Source organism: Narcine bancroftii, chromosome 2, assembly GCF_036971445.1.
Source record: "Narcine bancroftii isolate sNarBan1 chromosome 2, sNarBan1.hap1, whole genome shotgun sequence".
Lineage (NCBI taxonomy): Eukaryota > Metazoa > Chordata > Chondrichthyes > Torpediniformes > Narcinidae > Narcine > Narcine bancroftii.
The window spans coordinates 16,840,397-16,862,120 of NC_091470.1; the positions used below are offsets into that span (position 1 = coordinate 16,840,397).

Below are 21,724 nucleotides of genomic sequence, written 5' to 3' on the forward strand. Positions count from 1 at the left end.
TAGTACTGAACGATGACTAGACAAGTGTGAAATTGAGGATAATTGTCTTGGCCAATAAATAAATAACTTGAAGACTCGATTGAACTGAGAATGAATGTGCCCAGAAACATGACATCAGCCGAACCTAAGAGAGCCAATTTCGAAGATTGCATAAATATTATGAGACAATAAACTCAATTAAATATCACGAAGCCTGGCTAAAACCTCAAGCAAGACACTGACATTCAAACACAAATAACAGATCGCTGGATGAACTCAGTGGATCAGCCAGTATCTGTGGAGGCAGAGTGATGGTTGTTGATGCATCAAGACCTTGCATAGGAGTGTTGTTCCTCCAATACAGTAAAACCTCTGTTATCCGGAATTCAAACAAACAGCAGTCTCAAGCAACTGGCAAAAAAAAAATTGCGGAAAATAAATAGGTAAAGGATAAAATTGGTGAGCCTCGCGCAATGCACAATCTCAAGTAACCAGAATATTCACTTATCTGTCATCTACCAATCCGGATACCGGGTGTTTTACTGCAGTTGGTTTTCATTCCAGAAAACAGCCTCTGCAGCCTCTCCTGACTCCATTAATATTTATACATCAAGCAACTCCTGACAAAGATATGCGAACAGTCATTCGAAACCTGAAACATGCCCCAGCTATAGAAAAATAAAAGGAGGAAGAGCATGGGGAACATCACCTCGAAGTTGCTGTACAAGCATCCTGCCCATATTATTCCTTCTCCTGGGAGTCCTGGAACTCTTGCCCCTAACAGCACTCTGGTATATATACACACCTCAAAGGCTGCAGCGTCAAAGCAAACAGCTTACATAGAACATCACGGGACAGTACAGGCCCTTCAGCCCCTCCATGTTGTGCTGACCCATAGATTCCTACCCCAGAAAAAAAACAAAACCCTTTCTATCTCGAAACCCTCTATTTTTCTTTCATCCATCTCTCTTAAATGCCCCTAATGTTCCAGCCTCCACCACCATCCCTGGCAAGGGTTTCCAGGCACCCACAACTCTCTGTGTAATAAACGTACCCCTAATGCCTCCCCTAAACTTCACTTTGTTACCACCATCTTCTCAAGGGTAGTTAGGCATGGGGGATTAATTGCTGGTTCAGTCTGCAAAGTCCATATTCCTTGAATGAACAATTAAGCAAAAACAAAACCCCCACCAGGTGTTCAGATGTGTCTGTTAGGCTGATGTTCTTTCCAACATTAAGTATAATTTTCCCTCTGAATAGGGAATGAAGCATGCATTGGCTATATTCTCCCTTATAATGACATACTTATATAATTCTAAGATCTTTGATGAGTTATAGCTATGGAATTCGCAGTCATAAATTAAGCTATGATTAGCAACCCGTCTGTCACAGAAAACTGCAGATAGTAACTAAATGTAAGAATATAATTTTATAAAATTAAGATATTGTGTTTGCCAATTCCTGTTATTACATGGATCTTTACAAAGGTTCCTATACCTTTTGTGTGATGCTATTTAATGCAGTAAAAATCCCTGTTATCCAGAATTCAAGCAAAGCTCAAGCAACCTGCAAAACTAAAACGCAGAAAATACCAAAGTTAAAAATTGGTACACTCCCTCTCCCTTTAGCAGTTAGTTCGCCAATAACGCAGCACGCAATCTCCAGCAAACAGAAACTTCATTTATCTGGCATCTCATGGGTGCCAGATAATGGGGGTTTTACTATATTCTGTATCTGTTCATAAAGCCCCTCTCTCTAAGGTGAGGAGGTGGCAATGTTATTAATATTGCAGCTTTGATCCTTAGGGTTAAACAACTTCAAATTCCTGGGTGTCAACACCTCTAAGGATCTGGCTCGGAGCTTCCATGTCGATGCAATCACAAAGAAGGCTGGCTATATTTTGTGAGGTGTTCAAGGAGATTCGGTTTGTCATTCTGGCTGGTGGCTTCACTGCCTGGTACGGAGTCGTCAACTCTCAGGACAAGAATAAGCCCCAGAGGGTTGTTAACTTGGCCCATGACATCACAGGCACCAGACTCCACTCCATCGAGGACTCCACTACATGAGGCGGTGTCAACAAAAGCAGCCTCTATCCTCAAAGATCCCCCCCACCACCCAGGCCATGCCCTCTTCACTCTATCGGGGAAAAGGTTCAGGAGCCTAAAGATGAGCACTCAGCGGCACAAGGACAGCTTCTTCCCGGCTGCCATCAGATTCCTGAATGATCAATGAACCAAAGGCACTGCCTTACTTTCTCATGCTCTATTTTAAAAAATTTATTGTTGTAAGGTAGTTTATATGAACGTTTGCACCGTGATCCTGTCACGATTGAATTTCATGACTTGTTCGTGACAATAAATCCTGATTCTGATCCTTATGGTACTTGAGAAATTTATACTCTGGTTAAACATAGAAATGTTTTTGGAGAACGATTATAGTTTGAGGTTATTGCCTCTGTAACCTCCAATATAAATTCCTGAATTTGTCAATTGTGGTCTCTCTAGCTAGTCGAACGCACAATTTATTATCATGTTGAATGTGAGGTTGACTGGCTGTGTCTAACACTTGCAACAAAACTTTACTCTAGGATTACTCCCCAGGGATAGTTCATAATGCATTTGCATTTATATGATTGAAACCTTAAAATCTAAACCATCTCAATAAAGATCATGAGCATAAAAATAAATGTAGTCACTTTCTGAGCAGGTCAAGATGAAGGGGAGATCAGAACCTTAGACAATAGAAGTGTACAGGAGAGAGTCTTTGTACTGCCGGTTTATTCTAATCCTTTGGTTAGTGGACGGCATGGTTGGTTTAGCGGTTAGCGCAACGCTGTTACAGCGCCAGCAAACGGGACCAGGGTTTGAATCCCTCATTGCCTGTAAGGAGCTTGTACGTTATCCCTGGGTCTGTGTGGGTTTTCCCTGGGGGCTCTGGTTTCCTCCCATTGTTCAAAATATACCGGGGGTTGTAGGTGATTTTGGTGCAATTGGGCGGCACGGGCTCGTGGGCCGAAATGGCCTGTTACTGTGCTGTATGTCTAAATTTTTTTAGAAAAATGTAAAATTTAAATGAACATCAAGTCTGTGCTAATGCACAACCATAATCATTGGACAAATATGTTGGAGAAACGCAGCAGGTCACAAACAAGTACCGTTTTACACAAACATGCTGGAGAAACTTCTCGACCTCAGCATCTGCAGATATTAACTCTAATTATTGTTGGAAATTACTAGCCCCCACGCTAGTGAGGCAATTGCCTAGTTCACTGATGCCCTACAGGGAAGGAAATTTGTCTTCCTCAACCTAGTCTGGCCTATATGCGACTCCAAACCCATTGTAATGCGATGGGACCAACTGTTTCCTTTAAAAGGAGCAGAAAGTGGCTCGGCATAAGAGCAGAGATGGCCGCTAAATGCTGTTGTACTTAACTACGGGTTGACTTGCCTGGACAACACGCAGAAAGAAAATGATGGTACTGCCAGAGCTGCTGTAATGGCAACTGATGCAGAGAAGGAGACGATCCTTCAGGACGGTGACCATGGCAGTGAACCAGGAAGGTGTTTAGCGGCCCACACAGGCTGCAGGCGACTTGTGGATGGGAGTCCCATGCGAGCTGTGGGTTGCTGGAGACTGGTTCAGGGGAACCGGGTATCGGAGCTGGGATTTGAGAGGGTGCTGAAGGTAAGAAGGGCTCCTGAAGGGCCTCAGGCACTGAAAGCCTCCTGATCATGTGCAAGGTTTGGATCTGGAGCTCGGGTCACCGATGGATTGAACAGGAGTCTGTGCAGCCTCCAGAGGCTGCGGGAGAGAATCCACGGATACTCAGTGACTCTGAGGGGACTCTCTTTTGCTTCTTTTTTCAGCAGGCAGAAAGACATATTCATTTAATATCACATGTTCTGCACTCTTACAAGGCACAAAAGGAATCTTGAAAATACCGTCAATGCGCAAATTTAATTCAAAGTTGCACTGAATCTCATTTAATTTGTGCATCAGCGGGCAAAATATTTATGACCAAGTCGGAAGATTGCAGTCAGATCTCATTCAATAGCAAAACTCCAGTGCGGGACTGACAGGGTGCAGCACTGTCTCATGGGTCGTTGCTCGGATGAGATGTCATGCCAAGTGCCTCCCTGCACTCTCAGACAAGCCCAAGAGGATCCTAAATAAAAATACCCCATTCTGGATATGCTTAGCAAGTCAAGAGGAGAAACAAAGTTAGCGTTTCAGGTTTACGTCGAAGAGCATGCTGCAGGAACAGACCTTTTCGCCTACATGTCTGTGCAGAACACGATGTCCATATCAAACTAAAAATCCACTGCTTGCACCTGATAGACATCGCTCCATCCCCTTCAGATTTTATGTCTGTCTCAACGTGGCTTGAACGGTGCTAATGTATCTGCTTCCACCACTACTCCTGGCTGCACGTTCCACGCACCCACCACTCACTGCATAAGATATTTGCCCAGCACATCTCCCCCGCATCTTCAATCCATGTTTTTCCTGGGGAAAAGATTCCGACAGTCAATGCCCCTCCTGATTTAAAAAAAACAAACTTCTTTCAGGTCTCCCCCCACCCTCCTGCACTGCGGAGAAAACAACCCAATTTTGTCCAACCTCTCTCCTCCGATTGACCACAGCAGCTGGACATTACACTCCGGTTGAAGTGAACTTCAGATGAAGGGGGTGACCTTCCTAGAGAACTTAGAATGACCCACCCGGTCTGTGTTTCTGTTGAAGCCAGTGGATTGATAAGCAGTGGGGATGACAGCAAGACAGATAAAAACTGAAGGCAACAGACAGATGTTAGGGTAGATCGATAGCAAGATTGATCGACGGTAAAAGAGGTGAGGAGATACAGTGAGATAGATCGACTGATACTGCAAGTTAGTTAGTGAGGGAGATTGCTAGATATAGATATAAATTGATGGACGTGGTGAGATCGGCAGGTAAACAGAGAGGCAGACAATCAGAAAGTGAGATAGCCGGAAAGATAGGTGTAGATAGGAGTTAGTTGTGGTGAAGCAGATTGACAGAACATAATAGGGTACTGTTGATTTAAGCTCCCAGTGGATAACATTCTCATGACTGAATTAGAAGATTATGGATTCAAATCCCACATCGGATCGCTGAACACTGAATGTTGGATGGATGATCTAGCCTTGCAGTGAGGAAGTGGTGTACAGTTGGAGATGTCGTCTTTCATCAGAACTGAAGCTCCATTCGTCTCAGCTGAGTCCAAGGGGTTTACTGTGACGAAGAGCAAAGAGGTCAATGGGTTTACTGTGACGAAGAGGAAAGAGGTCACCTTCGGTGCGTGGCCCAACATTTATCCCCAACATACATCACTGAGATAAATCATTCCAGTCCTTACTATGTTACTGCTTTGAGAGCTTGCTGGTCAGATTAGATCCCTGATGATCAGTACCTCTGTGAAGCACGTTATTGGCTGCAAAATGATCTGAATGGGACGTGGAAGGTGGGAGGAGATATTGCAGGATTATCTCTGTCACCATACCAAGATGTTCCAGAACAAGCTGGGTCAACCTTCCTCCGCGTGCCTCGCTGATCGACTCCAAATCAACTTCAGCAATCTCTCCCTCCTTCCAATATTCAAAAGCAATGGAAATAGGTGTTGCACACAACGGTGATCCCCAGGGCTGAAACCACTCAATCAATAATGGTTGGGGCCAAGAAAATCACAGGCTGTTTTTATATTAAAGGGTGGGAATGGGGGGAGGTGAGGGAAGGGTGAAAACTTATTCTGCAAAAGTTTCTCTACCTCACTTGATCGCCCCCCCCAATTTTCTCTCTCCATCTATCTCTCTCCCCACCTTCTCCTGTCCTCTCCCCCTCCGACCACACTCTCTCTACCCCTCTCCCCTCCTAATCCCCCTTCCTCTCTCTCTCCCCTCCCCAGCACACTTTCTCCCTCCCTCCCCTTCTCTCTCTTTCTCACCCACCCTCCCTCCCTCCCTCTCTCTCCCCCTTCACCTTTCTCTCTCACCCTCCCTCCCTCCAATGGAGCAGTTGATTCTGGAAGGGATGCAGCATCAAAGTCATTCTCAGGCCTGCGCAACTACACTTGAACCCAGGCCTGTCTGACCCCACAGCAACGAGAATTTCCCTCCGAGCTAAGGAGCAGCAGCGCGACCCGAGATGATTGCGAGGAAGCCTTCATTGGGGCGAGGTGCCACGCAATCTGACCCTGACAAATGCCTTACACAGAAAAGCAGTTGAAATTGAAGGGAAAAAAGGTCAGTTTCCTTAAAAAAAAGGACTTTTATTGACGGTATAATTCAAAGCATGGAAGTATGCTGAGAAATGTCAAATCTTTTAACATTGGGATGAATGCTATACATCTCGTGAGGGTCATACATCAGATTTAATAAGTTGTAGGAGATACTGCAATGTAACATCAGCCTCCCCACGGTATACTGATGAAAGAAAAGCTTATTTCACTGCCATGCTTCCATGCATGGTAAGCATTGAAAAACTTCCTCCTTGCGTGAGCAAGAGTGGTAATTGAATATACACGGAAAAGGACCAGGCAAGTTTTAATAGGCCAATGTTCAATTTATTTTTATACCTTCTGCCTACTCATGAGTAATATTGGGCATGGGAGTGTGGCACAGATCTGAAATGGTTGGTGTGATAGTACAGATCTATCACCAATGTATAGAGTGTATATAGTTACAGTATCTAGACTGTGCTTACAGCGATTGGCTGAGAGCTTAGCCACGCCTACTGTCTGGGCCTTAATGGGTTGTGTCCCTAGCCAGGTCAGATCATTCCGGACTGTTCGGCCACCTGTGAAGAGCTCCTGTCTTTTGCTAATAAAAGCCTTGGTTTGGATCAACAAGTCTTTGGTGCTTTCGATGAGCTCTTCAGTTGGCTACTGGGAGGTCTCAGGATTGATCTATTGCATCCAGTGCTCCCTTTGTGGCCTTCTCTACATCGGAGATCGGGAGAGCATTTCTCTGCTCCGTCTGCACCAGTGGCCAACCATTTCAGTTCTGTGCCACACTCCCACACTCACATGTCTATCCATGGCCTCATGCACTGTCCCACCAAGACCACCTGCAAATTGGAGGAACAGCATCTGATTTTCCGCCTGGGCACCTCTCCAGCTGGATGGCATTAACATCAACTTTTCTGGTTTCTTTCCCCCCCCCCCCACCTTCCCTCCGCCTTCCAGCTCTCCTCCCTTCCCTCTCTATTCACTTAGCCATCCCTCCTCCCCTTGCTTGCTACTGTGCCCTCCCCAATGAGTCAAAATCCTCAAATTCCCACCCTTATCGTCATTGAGGGTACCCCTGCGCATCAACGGCTGTGGTGGTTCAAGACTCCAGTTCACCACCACCTTCACAAGGGGTATTCGGGATGGGCAATTAAATGCTGGCTTGGCTTGTGAAATCCACGTCAAGGTGAGCATGGTGGGCTTCTTGCAGGGCAACTTCCAGGTTCAGGTCTTCCCCGTGGTTTTGCTGCCCCCCTGTCCTTCTAGCTGGTGGTGGTCAATGGTTTGGAAGGGGCTATGAATGTTCATGGAGGTATAACAAGGAAGTCTGCAGATGCTGGGGTCGAGTGCAATATACAAAGCTGCTGGAGAAACTCGGCCCTCCCTCCCTTCTCCACCTATTACTTCCTGCCTTTACGACCACACCTCTCCCCTAGTTTTTTTATTAAAAAGCTGATGCCATTTTTCCATACCTTGTTAAAGGCCTCAAGCCCGAAACGCCAGTTATGTATTTCTACCTTTGCTATACAAAGGACACTGTTTGACCTGCTGAGTTTCTCCAGCATTGCGTTTTTACAAGATTCTCTGCCTTAAAAACACCCAGTGACCTGGCCTCCACAACCACCCATAGATTCACCACCCTCTGGATGAAGAAATTCCTCAGCATCTCGGCTCTCAGCGAATACCCTTCAATCCTGAAGTTGTGCTCTCTTGCCCTCTCCTCTCCCACCATGGGGAACAACCTTTCTTCATCTACTCTACATAACTACGATTGGTGGAGAAAGTGGAGCTGGTGTCTCTCTCTTTTAAGAAGGCCAGAGATTTTGGGCTTGGGTGACGAAGTCCAGTTTCCTCCCACCTTTCAAAATATACCAGGGTTGAACGTCAATCAGGCGTCATTGGGCAGCACACAGGTTCATGGGCTGGAAGGGCCTGTTATTATGTTGTATGTCTAAATTTTTACACTTAAAGGTAAATTAAATATGGAGCAGTACAAGGACAAGGGCATCCAGTTGAAAGTAGACGGATCTCAGAGGATTTGTGTCAAAATGTGGTTCATAATTTGACCTTGGTAACAATTGCCATTATGTTCATTTGCACCCAAGCACTTTGTTTCTTTCTCTCTCTCTTTCTTTTTCTCTCTCTTACACCACCCACATACAGACACATACACAAACATATACACACACATACAGACGCACACATGCTCAAACACATACAAAACATACACCAACACACACACATACAGCCACACACATGACCAACACACACACAAACACGTGAACACACACAATATGCTGTACTTCAGGTGATGGCATCTTCTTTCAGATCAAGCTTGTTTCATTGATAGAGAGACTTGAATTACTCTATTACAAGTACACAGCGCTTGTCTGTGTTTTGTATCTGGAAGTTTGCGATGTTTGAAGGGGGAAGGAGGGGGTGGGGGCTGTTAAACTCTTCTGTTATTTTATTGCCAGCATAATCTCCCTCCTCCCAACAAGTGTGGAGCAATTGTGCCTCTCAGTGACCCCTGGAAGATTGCAGCGGGAAGAGCAGTCGCAGGGGAATATCATTCCCTTAACGCTACCACTTCCTCCCTGTTTTGTGCTGACTCCCACATTAGCAGCTGGAGCAATTTGGGACAGCTTATGTTTGGCAGCAGAACTTACATTTTAGAAACCACGTTCTTTGAGTAAAATCCCACCTGGAATCTTGGTGACTGGATGATGGTAAAATACGGTCTACTGTATCCCCGCCACCCTCTGCTATTGCCTCTGCGCTCATACAGAGGATTTGATCTGCCTCCTCCAAGCTTGCTGGCCTCCAGTGAACCGATGACTCAATTTAAAAGACACGTAGAACCTTAGAATATTACAGCTTGGAAAACAGGCCCTACGGCCCTTCTAGTCTGTGCTGAACTATTATTCTACACCCAGTCCAAAGCCCTCCACACCTCTCCCATCCACGTACCTGCCTAAAGGTTTCTTAAATGTTAAAATTGAGTCCGGATTCACCACTTCAGCTGGTAGCTCATTCCACACTCCCTCCGCTCTCTGTGTGAACATTCTTCCCCATGTTCCCCCTAAACCTTTCCCCTTTCATCCTTGACCTACATCCTCTGGTTTGTGTCTCACCCAACATTGGAAAAAGCCTACTTGCATTTATTCTATCTATACCCCCCATGATTTTGCATGCCTCTATCAAATCTCCTCTCATTCTTCTACCCTCCTGGGAGTCCTAACGTTGTTTCTCAAATCCCTTTGTGGTCACACCTTCCCCAATCCTGGAACCTCCACCACCCCAACAAACCTCTGAGATGTTTCTGATTCCATTCCCTTGCGTGGCCTCAAAGCTCACCTCCGCCCAACCTAACACATTTATCAAGCCTTGCGTCCTCTGCCCTAATATCGACTCATGTTTCTCAGTTCCACCCGCTTTTTTAAAATATTTTTTTATTTTTCACACTGTGAACCATATCAACCAAAATATATACAAACATTTCTCATTAAATATACACAGTGGCATTTTCTCCCTTTTTTCCCCCCTACCCTCCCTCCCCCCTTCCCACCTCCCTCCAAAACCCATAAATATTCAACATATACAATACAATAAAACCATAAAACAATGTCATCACACAATGAAAATAAACAAGAAAATTGTGTCATCTACTTTTACACTCTGGATCAAGTAGTTTTGTCTTCTTATCATTTCAGGGGGGTGGAGGTCCGAGGCAAGCTCTTTCTATTATGTTCCATGTACGGTTCCCAAATTTGTTCAAATAATGTGACTTTATTTTTTAAATGATGTTATTTTTTCCAATGGAATACATTTATTCATTTCCATGTACCATTGCTGTACTCTCAGGCTCTCTTCCATTTACCAAGTTGACATTATACATTTTTTTTGCTACAGCTAAGGCTATCATAATAAATGTTTTTTGCGCTTTATTCAATTTGAGGCCTAATTCTTTACTTCTTATATTACTTAGAAGAAAGATCTCTGGATTTTTTGGTATGTTGCTTTTTGTGATTTTATTTAATACCTGATTTAGATCTTCCCAAAACTTTTTCACTTTCTCACTTGCCCAAATTGCACGTACTGTTGTTCCCATTTCCTTCTTACAGCAAAAACATCTATCTGATAATGTTGGATCCCATTCTCTTAACTTTTGAGGCGTGATATATAACCTGCGTAACCAATTATACTGTATCATGCATAACCTTGTATTTATTATATTCTTCATAGTTCCAGAACATAACTTTTCCCATGTTTCATTTTTTATCTTTATGTTTAAATCCTTCTCCCACTTTTGTTTGGGTTTATAACTTATTTCATCATTTTCCTTCTCTTGCAGCTTGATGTACATGTTCATTATAAATCTTTTAATTATCATTTTGTCTGTAATCACATATTCAAAGCTGTTTCCTTCTGGTAATCTCAGTCTGCTTCCCAATTTGTCCTTTAAGTAGGTTTTCAGTTGACGGTATGCAAACATTGTACCATGAGTTATTCCATATTTGTATTTCAACTGTTCAAATGTTAATAAATCATTTCCCAAAAAACAATTTTCTATTCTTTTGATACCTTTTTTCTCCCATTCGCTAAAGGAAAGGTTATCTATTGTAAAAGGGATGAGCGGGTTTTGCGTCAATAGTAATTTTGGTATTTGGTAATTCGTTTTTTTTTCCTCTCGAAGTGGATCTTCTTCCATATATTGAGTAAATGATGCAGTGCTGGTGAGCTTTTATATTGTACCAGTTCCACCCGCCTGACAGAACTCCAGGAAAGGACCTTGGAACACTTTCTAAGGCTAATGTCAGTCTATAAAAGCAAGTTGTTGCTGTTTGGATGCTAAGTGCTATGCACACCACACCATGTACTAAAACACATAGACTGTCATTTTACTAGCTCTGGACCTGTAGGCCTTCCTGTTAAAGTAAAAACACAACGCTGGAGAAACTCAGCAGGTCAAGCAGCGTTCTTTCTCTAGCAAAGATAAAGATATGTTTTGGGCTTGAGCCCTTCATCAAGGTATGGACAAAATGTCGGCATGTGTCCGAACAAAATGGTGGTGGGAGGGCAGGGGGAGGCATACAGTCCCACAGATAGGAGGTAATAGGTGGAGAAGGGAGGGAGGGAGGGGACACTAGCAAACAGTGGGGGAATGGCTCTATGAATGGAGAGGGAAGGGTGTAGAGAGCTGAAGGAAAGAAGACGAAGGGAATGGGAAGGGCCACCCACCCCCCGTCTGTTGGTATGCCCACACTCCCTGATTCACCCATTGCCTCCTAACCATAGGCCATGCTCGCCCACTGCCCATCCACCTCCCCCACCATTTTGTTCGGGCCCCTGCTGACATTTTGTTCATTACCTTTGCTGTATAAAAACTGCTTGGCTTGCTGAGTTTCTCCAGCATCGTGTTTTTACTTCAACCATGGTGTCTGCAGACTTTTGCATTTTACTTGTGTCTTTCCGTTGCTCGTGTGGGGAAATTGTAATATATGAGGAGCCCTACTATATCCACAATACACAATGAAGCTTTAAAGAACCTAAATGCAGATTTGATTTAAAACGAACTTTCATTGCTCACTGAAAATGTGTACTGTACCTGGACATAAATCAAACTGTTGACTTCACATTTTAATCAGACGATGTCAGCGCTGGCTTGATTGGAAGATGAATGTGCTCTGCTGAGCAGCCCAGTTTTGAGGGAAGCCCACTTGCTAAGGCTGGGCACCAACAGGGACACCAAGGTTGGTAAACCTGGCTTAGGAAGGGGTAATGAGCAGGTTCAGATCACCTTCCAACGCAGCATGTGAAAGCACATGGGTGGTGAACAGGCTTCCTTTCAGCTCAACCAGGTTGTCATTCTGGGCTGGATCCATTTGGTCTCTCCTACATCGGAGAGACTGGGCGCAGACTGAGAGAGGGTTTCATCTGCCTTGGCTCTGTCCACCGCAAAAGCAAGATTTCCCAGTGGCCACCCATTTCAATTCCCCCGTCGACATGTCTGTCCATGGATTCATGCACTGCCAGTTTGAGATCACCCACAAATTGGAGGAACAACACCTCATCTTCCATCTGTGCACCCTCCAACTGGATGACATTAATGTCGACTTTTACAGTTTCCTCTAAACCCACTCCCACCCTAACATCTTCATTTCCCTGTCTCCTTTAGTGATTTTACTCTCTCTCCCTCTTGCCTTTTCCCTCTGTCTCCTTTCCTCTTATCTTATCCAATAAACACCTTTTGGCTGTTAGGTCTGGACACCTCCCCATTCCTCTTCCCTTCTCTCCCTGGTCTATATTCAGACACCTGCATTCTTTTTGCTTCTACCTCGAAGAAGGGCTCAGGCCCGAAATGTCAATAATATACGGACAGTGCAAGCCCGGCTGAGTTCTTGCAGCATTTGTGTGTGCTTTTACTACAATTACAGCATCTGCAGACCTTCATGTTTGACTGGTCTATATCCGTCAAAGCCCTTCCTATTCATATATTGGTCCAAATGTCAGAATAGCATCCGCTTCCACAGTTTCCTCTGGCAGCTCATTCTAGGTACGGGCCACCATCTGAAGGAAAAGGTGAGCCCGCCGGATCCTTGTAAATCTCTCCTCTCTCACCTAAATCAATGCTGTCCAGTTCTTAAATCCCCTACCCTGGGTATAAGAGAGTGAGGCTACACATTATCCATCGCCCTTTTGATGTTTGAAACCTCCATAACATCACGTTCTGGGGAATAAAAAACCAGCCGATCCAACCTCTCTCTATAACTCAAGCCCTCCAATCTCAGCAACATCCAGGCGAATTTCCTCCGTACCCTTGGAATGGGAGAGTCACGTAACCTCTCCAGCAGATTAGAGATCAGAAGTCGCCTGCCAGTCAAGGGGCAGATCTGCCCATTCGTGAGGCTGTTGAGTGTTTCGCCCTTGCAGATGACATGCATTTGGTCCTCCAGGTGCCAATCAGGTTCCACAGGCGAGGCTGACCTGTGATTGGTCCTCACAGGTCACATGAATATTGTTAGAGCCCACCACATGGAGCAGCTCTGGCTGTCTTTGCTGCTCCCTTGAAACCATCACTGAGCTCCAGGCTGCGGGCCACAGACAGCACTGGAGGGCCAATTGCAATGGGCTTGCCCCAGATACTGAGGAATGCATGACGCTGGAAACCAATTTCATGGTATATGCTTGTTAGTTGTAATTAGGTTGCGGTTTATTAGTGTGCTGTGACTACTAGAGAGAGAGAGGGGTGGTGGGTACGGTGTTTTTAACCCTCGTATTTATTTTCACCCGTTGTGTCGTTATTTGTGCATTATTCCTGTGTAATTGTGTGCCCTTTTGTAAATTCCCCAGTGCTTTAATAAAGATTCCTTCTTGTTATTAATCTGTGTTTAGATTTATTATTTCTCAGACCTGCCGAACTTGTTCCTCTTAACAAAGCCCCATCTAATGTACTGACAACCTTCCAAAAACTTGGCAACAGGAACTGCACACTCCAAGCACGGCCTCACGAGTCTCTCAGCATCTTTCAGGAACTATATTAATCTCGTCCAAATGTAGAATGTCCTAAGCCCCGTGGATTACTTTTCACTTTGCGAGCTTGCCCCTTCTGTATTGCGGAAATCATGACAGACAACTTACAAACAGGAAGATCCTGTAAACTACCATCAAACTTCAAGATAAAAGGGCATCAATTCAAAACAGAGAAGTGGAAGAATTTCTTTAGTCAGAGGGTTGTGAGTCTGTGGAACTTGTTGCTACGGGTGGCTGTAGAACCAAGGTTGTTGGGTGGATTTAAGGCAGAGATTGATAGGTATTTGATTAGTCAGGGCATCTAGGGTTACAGGGAGAAAGCCGGAGAGTGGGGAAGAGTAGGTGGATGGATCAGCTCATGATTACAATGGCAAAGCAGACTCGATGGGCCGATGGCCCTGTGTCTGCTCCAATATCTTGTGATCAAACAATTTGCACTACCTGTGGGTTCAGTGGGAGTCACAGAATGGTTTGCACCTCATAAGAGGGCAGGTATAATGTTACCAAGAGGCAGCATTTCCAGCAATCCCTTAATCCACTCTCACAGGAATCAAGACTGAGAGTATTCCCACACTCTGCAATAGAATAGTCACAGGGCGTATTAGGTCTGGGTTGGGTTAGCAAAGATGGTTGTGAGGGGCGTTGCTGGGGATACGGGATCTGGAGCTCAGGGCACCACTAATTTGGGGCAGCGCAGTTAGCATAGCGGCTAACGCAACGCTGTTACAGCGCCAGCGACTGGGACAGGGGTTCGAATCCAGTGCCGTTTGGAGTTTGTAAGTTCTCCCCGCGTCTGCTTGGTCTTTCCCCAGGGACTCCAGCTTCCTCCCACCCTTCAAAGCGTGCCAGGGGTTGTAGGTCAATTGGATGTCACAGGCTCATGAGCTGAAAGGACCTGTTACTGGGCTATATGTCTAAAGGTAAAAGTTTATTCTTGTGAGGGAAGGGAGACAAGCATGCATCAGCACAGTGGGGGTCGAAATGGTCGCATCATTTGTTGGTTGGATGCACATAGAGGTCAGGAAAGTTAGAGCACTGGTGCTGCCAAGCCCCTGCGCTCTTTATAAAGGTGTTGAGGAGAGGAATTGTTCCGATACAGGAAAAAGGGAAAAGGAATGACAAAGAAGCCTGCTGTTTGCTGGCTGGGGCTACAATGGCATCATTATATTTCCCCAATCCATCTAGGCATTATAAGCGGTGTGTGCACTGATAACATCAGGTTCAATAATATCGCATCAAATCTTGTATGGACAGGAGGCACACAAACAAAAGCAAAACCAAATCAGCACACAGACAGACGGCTGAGGTATGTTTGTTTGAAGTTTAGAGATACAGTATGGTAGCAGGCCCTTCTGGCACACGTCGCCCGATGTGGCCAGCCAACCTACCACCGAACTGTACATTGTACTTAGGTACATGACAATAAACTCTTGTACCTAAGGACTGTTCCTGAACTGAGGAATAGTCTTTATTCTGAAGGTTGCATTTCAAATTATCGCTCACTGACTGATTTTATGGATTGACATTTTGTGATAGGAACAGCCCTTTGTCTCCAGTTCATGATCTACACTCCAAATAATGTCAATGTTTATTTGATGAGAAGCAGTAGCGATTCACCACAGTGTGGTGCAGTAGCTGCAGAGAAGTGGATCGGAGGTCAATCCACAGGTCCATAAGAGTGGCAGAGAGGATAATTGACATGGTCATTGTCTGAAGAGGGGGAACAAACTAATTGAGGACCCCTTCCACCCTGCATACAGCATCTTTCAACTGCTCCCGAAGGGGAAGAGATACAGGAGTATCGGAGCCAGCACCACCAGGTTGAGGAACAGCCTCTTCCCACGGGCAGTGAGAATGCTGAATGCCGAAAGAACCTGCTCACACTAACCCTCCAAGACTCTCATATGTACAAAACAATGTTTATGTATATAGATGAAATATTTCTCCTGTATATGTATTGTTGGTCTGTACGAGTATTAGGTCTGGTTGTGTGTCTGCGTGATTTGCATTGAGGACCGGAGAACATTGTTCCACCGGGTTGTACTTGTACAATCAGATGACAGTAAAATTGACTTGATTTGACTTGACTTGAACTAGAAACCTTCGTTGGTCTGTGCTCCTCCCCTTGCCCTTTCTTTCCTTCTCCCCAGCCTTTTAATTCAGGTGCCTGCCTGCTTTTTACTCATACCCTGAAGAAAGGCTCAGGCCCAAAATGTCAGTTATATATCTTTACCTCTTATGGATGCTGCGAGACCAGCTGAGTTCTGTGATGGAATTGTGTTATTATTAATCTTTAGTTATAAAATATATATTTCCAAGTAAAGGAATTGTAGGCTGGACAGGAGCACACTTACAGACACACATAATTACACTTAGAAAAAAGCCATTTTTGGAGATGTAAGAAAACCAGAAGTGATGGTTCATTGAAATATCTAGGACAATGGCATATGCTCAAGGAGGACATCTGGTTAAACAAAAGACTCCCTGCTTGTTTATCTATGTTGTTAGAATGGAAACTCAGAAGTATCTGTACAAACAAGCTGGTTTTTGCTTGTGGCTTCATCAGACAATTTGGAACCATATCAACTCATACTTTTGGAAGAGAAAAAACTTCAAAGACAGCAATGATGTCATGTCATGTGATTAAGGACATCTGAAAAGTTGTATTTTAATATTGCACTAATAAACATCTGAAGTCAAAAATGCAGTAGCCTCCAGTTAGAGAGGTACTGTTCTTGCTCTACTCACTTTACCATGGGAGATACACAAAATCAGTGGCAAGGAGGAGTGATTTCTTTGAAAGGAGGACAGTTCCACCGTGTCCATTTTTAAATGGCCACTTCATATAACCCTTGCCTGGGTTTATTGAAATCATCATGCAAAGATCACAAGTACTAAAACTTCCATGCAAGACAGGGAAATCATTCATGTGAAGAACAAATTCTCTAAAAAACAGCACTACAAGAATTTTGTGAGTTTTGAGAAGTCCAATGCTTCACACCGACTCCATTATTATTTTTGAGCAAGAATTTCAACACAAAACTGACTGAACTTTATAAATGGATTCTTTTTACAATTGAGCCAAAACTGTAATGAGCCAACTCACACACACACACACACACACACACACACACACACACACACACACACACACACACACACACACACACACACACATCTGCGCATAATAGGGTTAAATTAGAGTTAGGTTTAGAGTTAAGTAAGAAGTGTTATGCTATTAATAGTAAACAATAAAAAATTCTTGTTTTAAGATCCCATTGCCTTATCAAATTTCTATTGCTGCTGGTCTAGGTCCTAACAGTTCCTTCAGCATTCCTATGTTTTTACTAGAAACCTCTTCCTATCTTTTGGGCACATTTACATCAAAGGAATAACTCACCAGTAGTCCTTTGATATCAAGGCAAAGCTTTCTCAATAACATTTAAACAAGCAAATATATAGATTTCTTCCTGGATAATCTATGTCAAAATCAGCTAACCAGATCCTGGCTCAATACCAAGATCAGGATGGCTGCAAATGAGGTCCCACAAGATATCCCACCGATTACTTTCCCATCCAGTGCGATCTGCATCCAGAATATATTTTCCCAGGTATTGAAGGTCTCAAAGAGAAAAGAGCTGCTGATGTCAAGTTGGACTCAAGTTATACTTGTCTGCAATTGCTAAGAGGCTCGCCTCATTGAAGTAGGAATTTGTGGATTTATTTTCCTATTTTTAGCAAACGTTGTGGCGTAATCGGATCATTTTTCCTAAATTAATAAACAGTTGCTACAATTTACAATGTTATTGCTATTTCTAATTGAATTTATAGTGAATGAATGTACAAAACTGTGATTTCAATACATTGCATTTGAGATGTTTCTTTCACCAAAGCACACAATAAATTATTCCTTTACTGATTTTTCCCAAAGAAAACCGAGAACAAGAACCACCAGGTAATAAATCACTGCTCCGAAGAGGAGGGGTCACCAAAACCTGATATCTCCAGGCATCAATGCCCTGACACCTCAGAAGAAATGAACGCTGCAATTAGATTTTCTGTCATTAAACAAGATCTGTTGCATTTATCAACATGACATGTATGTAGGATGGAAGAATACAGGAGCTCATTTCGCCATGTGGACTTTCACTCCATGTCTGAAAAAGAGAGGGAGAACGAGACAGGTGGAGATAGAGAGGGGCTGGAGGAAATTAGACGGATGGGAAGAAAGCAGAGGTCATCTGTGGGAGAGAGTGAAAGAGGGAGAACGATAAGAGAGAGAGAGGTCAGAAAAGCTGAGATAAAATATAGGGAGGGAGAGTCATAGTGAGATAGACAAAGAACTAAAGAGAGAAACAGGAAGAGATAGAGAAAGAAAACAGAGAGAGTGAGAAAAAGGACAGGAAGGCAAAGATCGACAGGAATGATGACAGAAATAGACAGAATACAAAGATGAAAACAACAACAGATGGAGAGAGAGGGGGGATGGAGAGAGGGAATGGGAGGGAGAGGGGGAGGAGGAATAGGAGGGGGAGTGGGAATGGGAGGGGGAGGGGTAGGGGAGGAAGAGAGAGGGAAAGAGGGAGACGGAGGGAGAGGGAGAGGAAGAGTGAAGGAGAGGGAGAAAGAGAGAGAGAGAGAAAGATGAACAAAGAGAGATGAGAAGTGGGGGGAGGGGTGAGGAAAAAACAAACAGAAAGACAAAGAACACTTTTTTGCACCCAGCAGGAGACCATCCCGCAGGCTAAACCAAGTCTTCAAACTGCAGGATGAGATCATGGGAGCCACAGATAAATCACGACTGGCATCAGGGGTTACTCACAATGTGAAGCTGAAGGAAGTCGCCCAGGCCAGGAGCGCTATCCACTCGCACCAGGATGGCATCTTTCACCGATGTGCTGAAGCCGACAGCTAAGCGGTCGGTCCGTGTGCTGGGTCTGTCGTTGGCAGGCCACGTGTAGGTTATGAGTCCTCCTCCGCGGCCAAAGATGTACGTTGTGCCCGCTGAAAAGGAAGATTGAATGCTGTCAGCACAGTGCCTCATTACGTGACGGGCGTGCACCTCCCAGAGCACAACTGACCAGCTTCACTCTCTCAATCCTTTCACAACAGGTTGGGTAAAATAGGGGTCATGACCGCCCTCCCATCCCAACAATGCAGGCCCTCTGCGCATGGTATTTGAGTAATTAAGATCCTTCTCTGAAGTCAGTGATCTTTAACATCCGTGCATATGCACCCCTTATTTCATCACCTCTTCTGATTGGTTGCCAAACATTTTCCACACAAATTTCACCCCCCCCACCATAGTGATACAAAAAATCCCACCCTTCCATCACATCAAACGCCCCAGGGATTTGAACCTCAATATTCCATTATCATAGTCATTGTATTTTATAGTAGGGAGATTGGGCCTATTACCAAATTGTTCACCCAAGTTGCGTCTACTTGCCGAATATTGACCCTTATCCCTCAAAACCTTTCCTATCAATGTATCTGTCCAAAGGCCTTTTGATCATGTCACCAAAAACTCTTGCAAATTTCTACAAGTGTACAGTGGTAAACATTCTGACTGGTTGCATCACGGTCGGGCATGGAGGTGCCAATGCAGAAGACAGGAGAAGGCTGCAGAGGGTTGCCAACTCAGCCACTGCCATCCTGGGTATCAATCTTTACTCCATCGAGGATGGTTACAAGAGGTCGTCTCCCAAAAAAAGCCTTTTGTAGATGACCTCGATGGAATGAAGACTGATGTCCTCGATGGAATGATGTCCTAAGGACCTCCACTACTCGGGCCACGCAGCGGAAGGAGGTACAGGAGCCCGAAGATGAACGCCCCAATGTTACAAAAACAACTTCTTCCCCTCCACCATCAGACTTGTGAATGGACAACAAACCTATGGACCAGGGGTGGCCAACCTTTTAATTTAGATATATAGTGTGAGTAACAGGCCATTTCGGCCCATGAGTAAGTACCAGGGGTGTAGGTTAATTGGGCGGCATGGACTCATGGGCCGAAATGGCCTGTTACCGTGCTGTATGCCAAAATTAAAAATGAGAAGTTTGCCCACCTCTGCTATAGACACATTTTACATTACTTTTTAAAATCTTTTTTTGCACAAATTATTTATTTTTAAATATTGTATATACGGAAACATAATTTCTCACAAGTTTGCACCTATGACACACAATACTTCTGCCACAAAACAAGAAATTTTGTGACACGTGTTCATGACAATAAACCTGATTCTGATTGAAAAATGCCACCTTCCAGTGACAACTCGCTCCACAACCCCACAGTCCTCTGGGTGGAAGAGGTGTCCCTTGTGTCCCCTTTAAATCTTTGAATCTGACAGTATTATTGAGTTCTCTTGAACACCTCCCAAAGGTGGGAACAGCTCTCAGTAACAAATGGAGCCACATTCAAAGAACGGACAAACTCCACACAGAGAGGACAGGATTGAATCCGGGCCTCTGATCCTGAGGCAGCAAATCTACCCGGTGCGCTACTGTGAATGAAAACCCATCACCTGTTTAATCTTTAAAAACATTTTAATTAAAAGGTAACAGTCCCTTCCAGCCCATGAAAATAGGATTTATACATGGAATTAATCGGTTAACCATGAAAACACTGGGGTTGTGGGGGTGGCTCAACAGTAGGTATAGCACGGTTCAAATCTGAAAGGAGTTTGTATGTTCTCGCTGTATCTCTGAGGGTTTCCTCTGTTATGAGCCCAGAGGACCCAAAACCCAGCGGCAATAGATATTCACCAAGACAAATGGTTTCTTAAACAAAAGTTGCTTTTAATTATCTTTAAACATGAAAACAGAATCACACTTTAACTTATCGCTATTGACTTAACTGATGAAATGGTGCAGCATTTCATCAGATGCAAGGATCGACAATGAGATAGACAACAGACTCGCCAAGGCAAATAGCGCCTTTGGAAGACTACACAAAAGAGTCTGGAAAAACAACCAACTGAAAAACCTCACAAAGATAAGCGTATACAGAGCTGTTGTCATACCCACACTCCTGTTCGGCTCCGAATCATGGGTCCTCTACCGGCATCACCTACGGCTCCTAGAACGCTTCCACCAGCGTTGTCTCCGCTCCATCCTCAACATCCATTGGAGCGCTTACACCCCTAACGTCGAAGTACTCGAGATGGCAGAGGTCGACAGCATCGAGTCCACGCTGCTGAAGATCCAGCTGCGCTGGATGGGTCACGTCTCCAGAATGGAGGACCATCGCCTTCCCAAGATCGTGTTATATGGCGAGCTCTCCACTGGCCACCGTGACAGAGGTGCACCAAAGAAAAGGTACAAGGACTGCCTAAAGAAATCTCTTGGTGCCTGCCACATTGACCACCGCCAGTGGGCGGATAACGCCTCAAACCGTGCATCTTGGCGCCTCACAGTTTGGCGGGCAGCAACCTCCTTTGAAGAAGACCGCAGAGCCCACCTCACTGACAAAAGGCAAAGGAGGAAAAACCCAACACCCAACCCCAACCCACCAATTTTCCCTTGCAACCGCTGCAATCGTGTCTGCCTGTCCCGCATCGGACTTGTCAGCCACAAACGAGCCTGCAGCTGACGTGGACTTTTTACCCCCTCCATAAATCTTCGTCCGCGAAGCCAAGCCAAAGAAAGAAGATTGACTTAACTAACCTAACTTAACCGCCTTCTAATTCTAAGCTCACGTTTATGTAATGTGTGTGTAAATTCAGAAAAGCTTTTTGATTCACAGCCCAATCTCACTTCTCGTTCCTCCAAGTTCACTGGTTGCAGGCAATTCTTATACTGTGCACAGAATTTAATATTTATAAAGTTCACCAGGCTTTGGTCCTTGAAAGGTAAATAGTTACTGCTCAGGAAGGCACTTGTCGGTTTTCAGAGAGAGATTTGTTGTCCCTGGACACAAACTGATTCTTTTTAATCAGCCAAGTCAGTGTCTTGCCAAAGAAACTT

The 21,724-nt window shown here is 44.5% G+C and overlaps 1 protein-coding gene across 28 annotated transcripts in view; it reads right to left on the bottom strand.

Moving 5' to 3' along the window:
* Window positions 1-21,724, bottom strand: part of LOC138753237 (neurexin-3-like) — a 2,173,925-nt gene that overhangs the window by 390,879 nt on the left and 1,761,322 nt on the right. For all 28 annotated transcript variants that reach the window (XM_069916009.1, XM_069916007.1, XM_069915992.1 and 25 more), the window contains one exon: window positions 18,579-18,760. In XM_069916009.1, coding sequence (XP_069772110.1) covers window positions 18,579-18,760 — 182 coding nt within the window. The remainder of the gene's footprint in view (window positions 1-18,578; window positions 18,761-21,724) is intronic.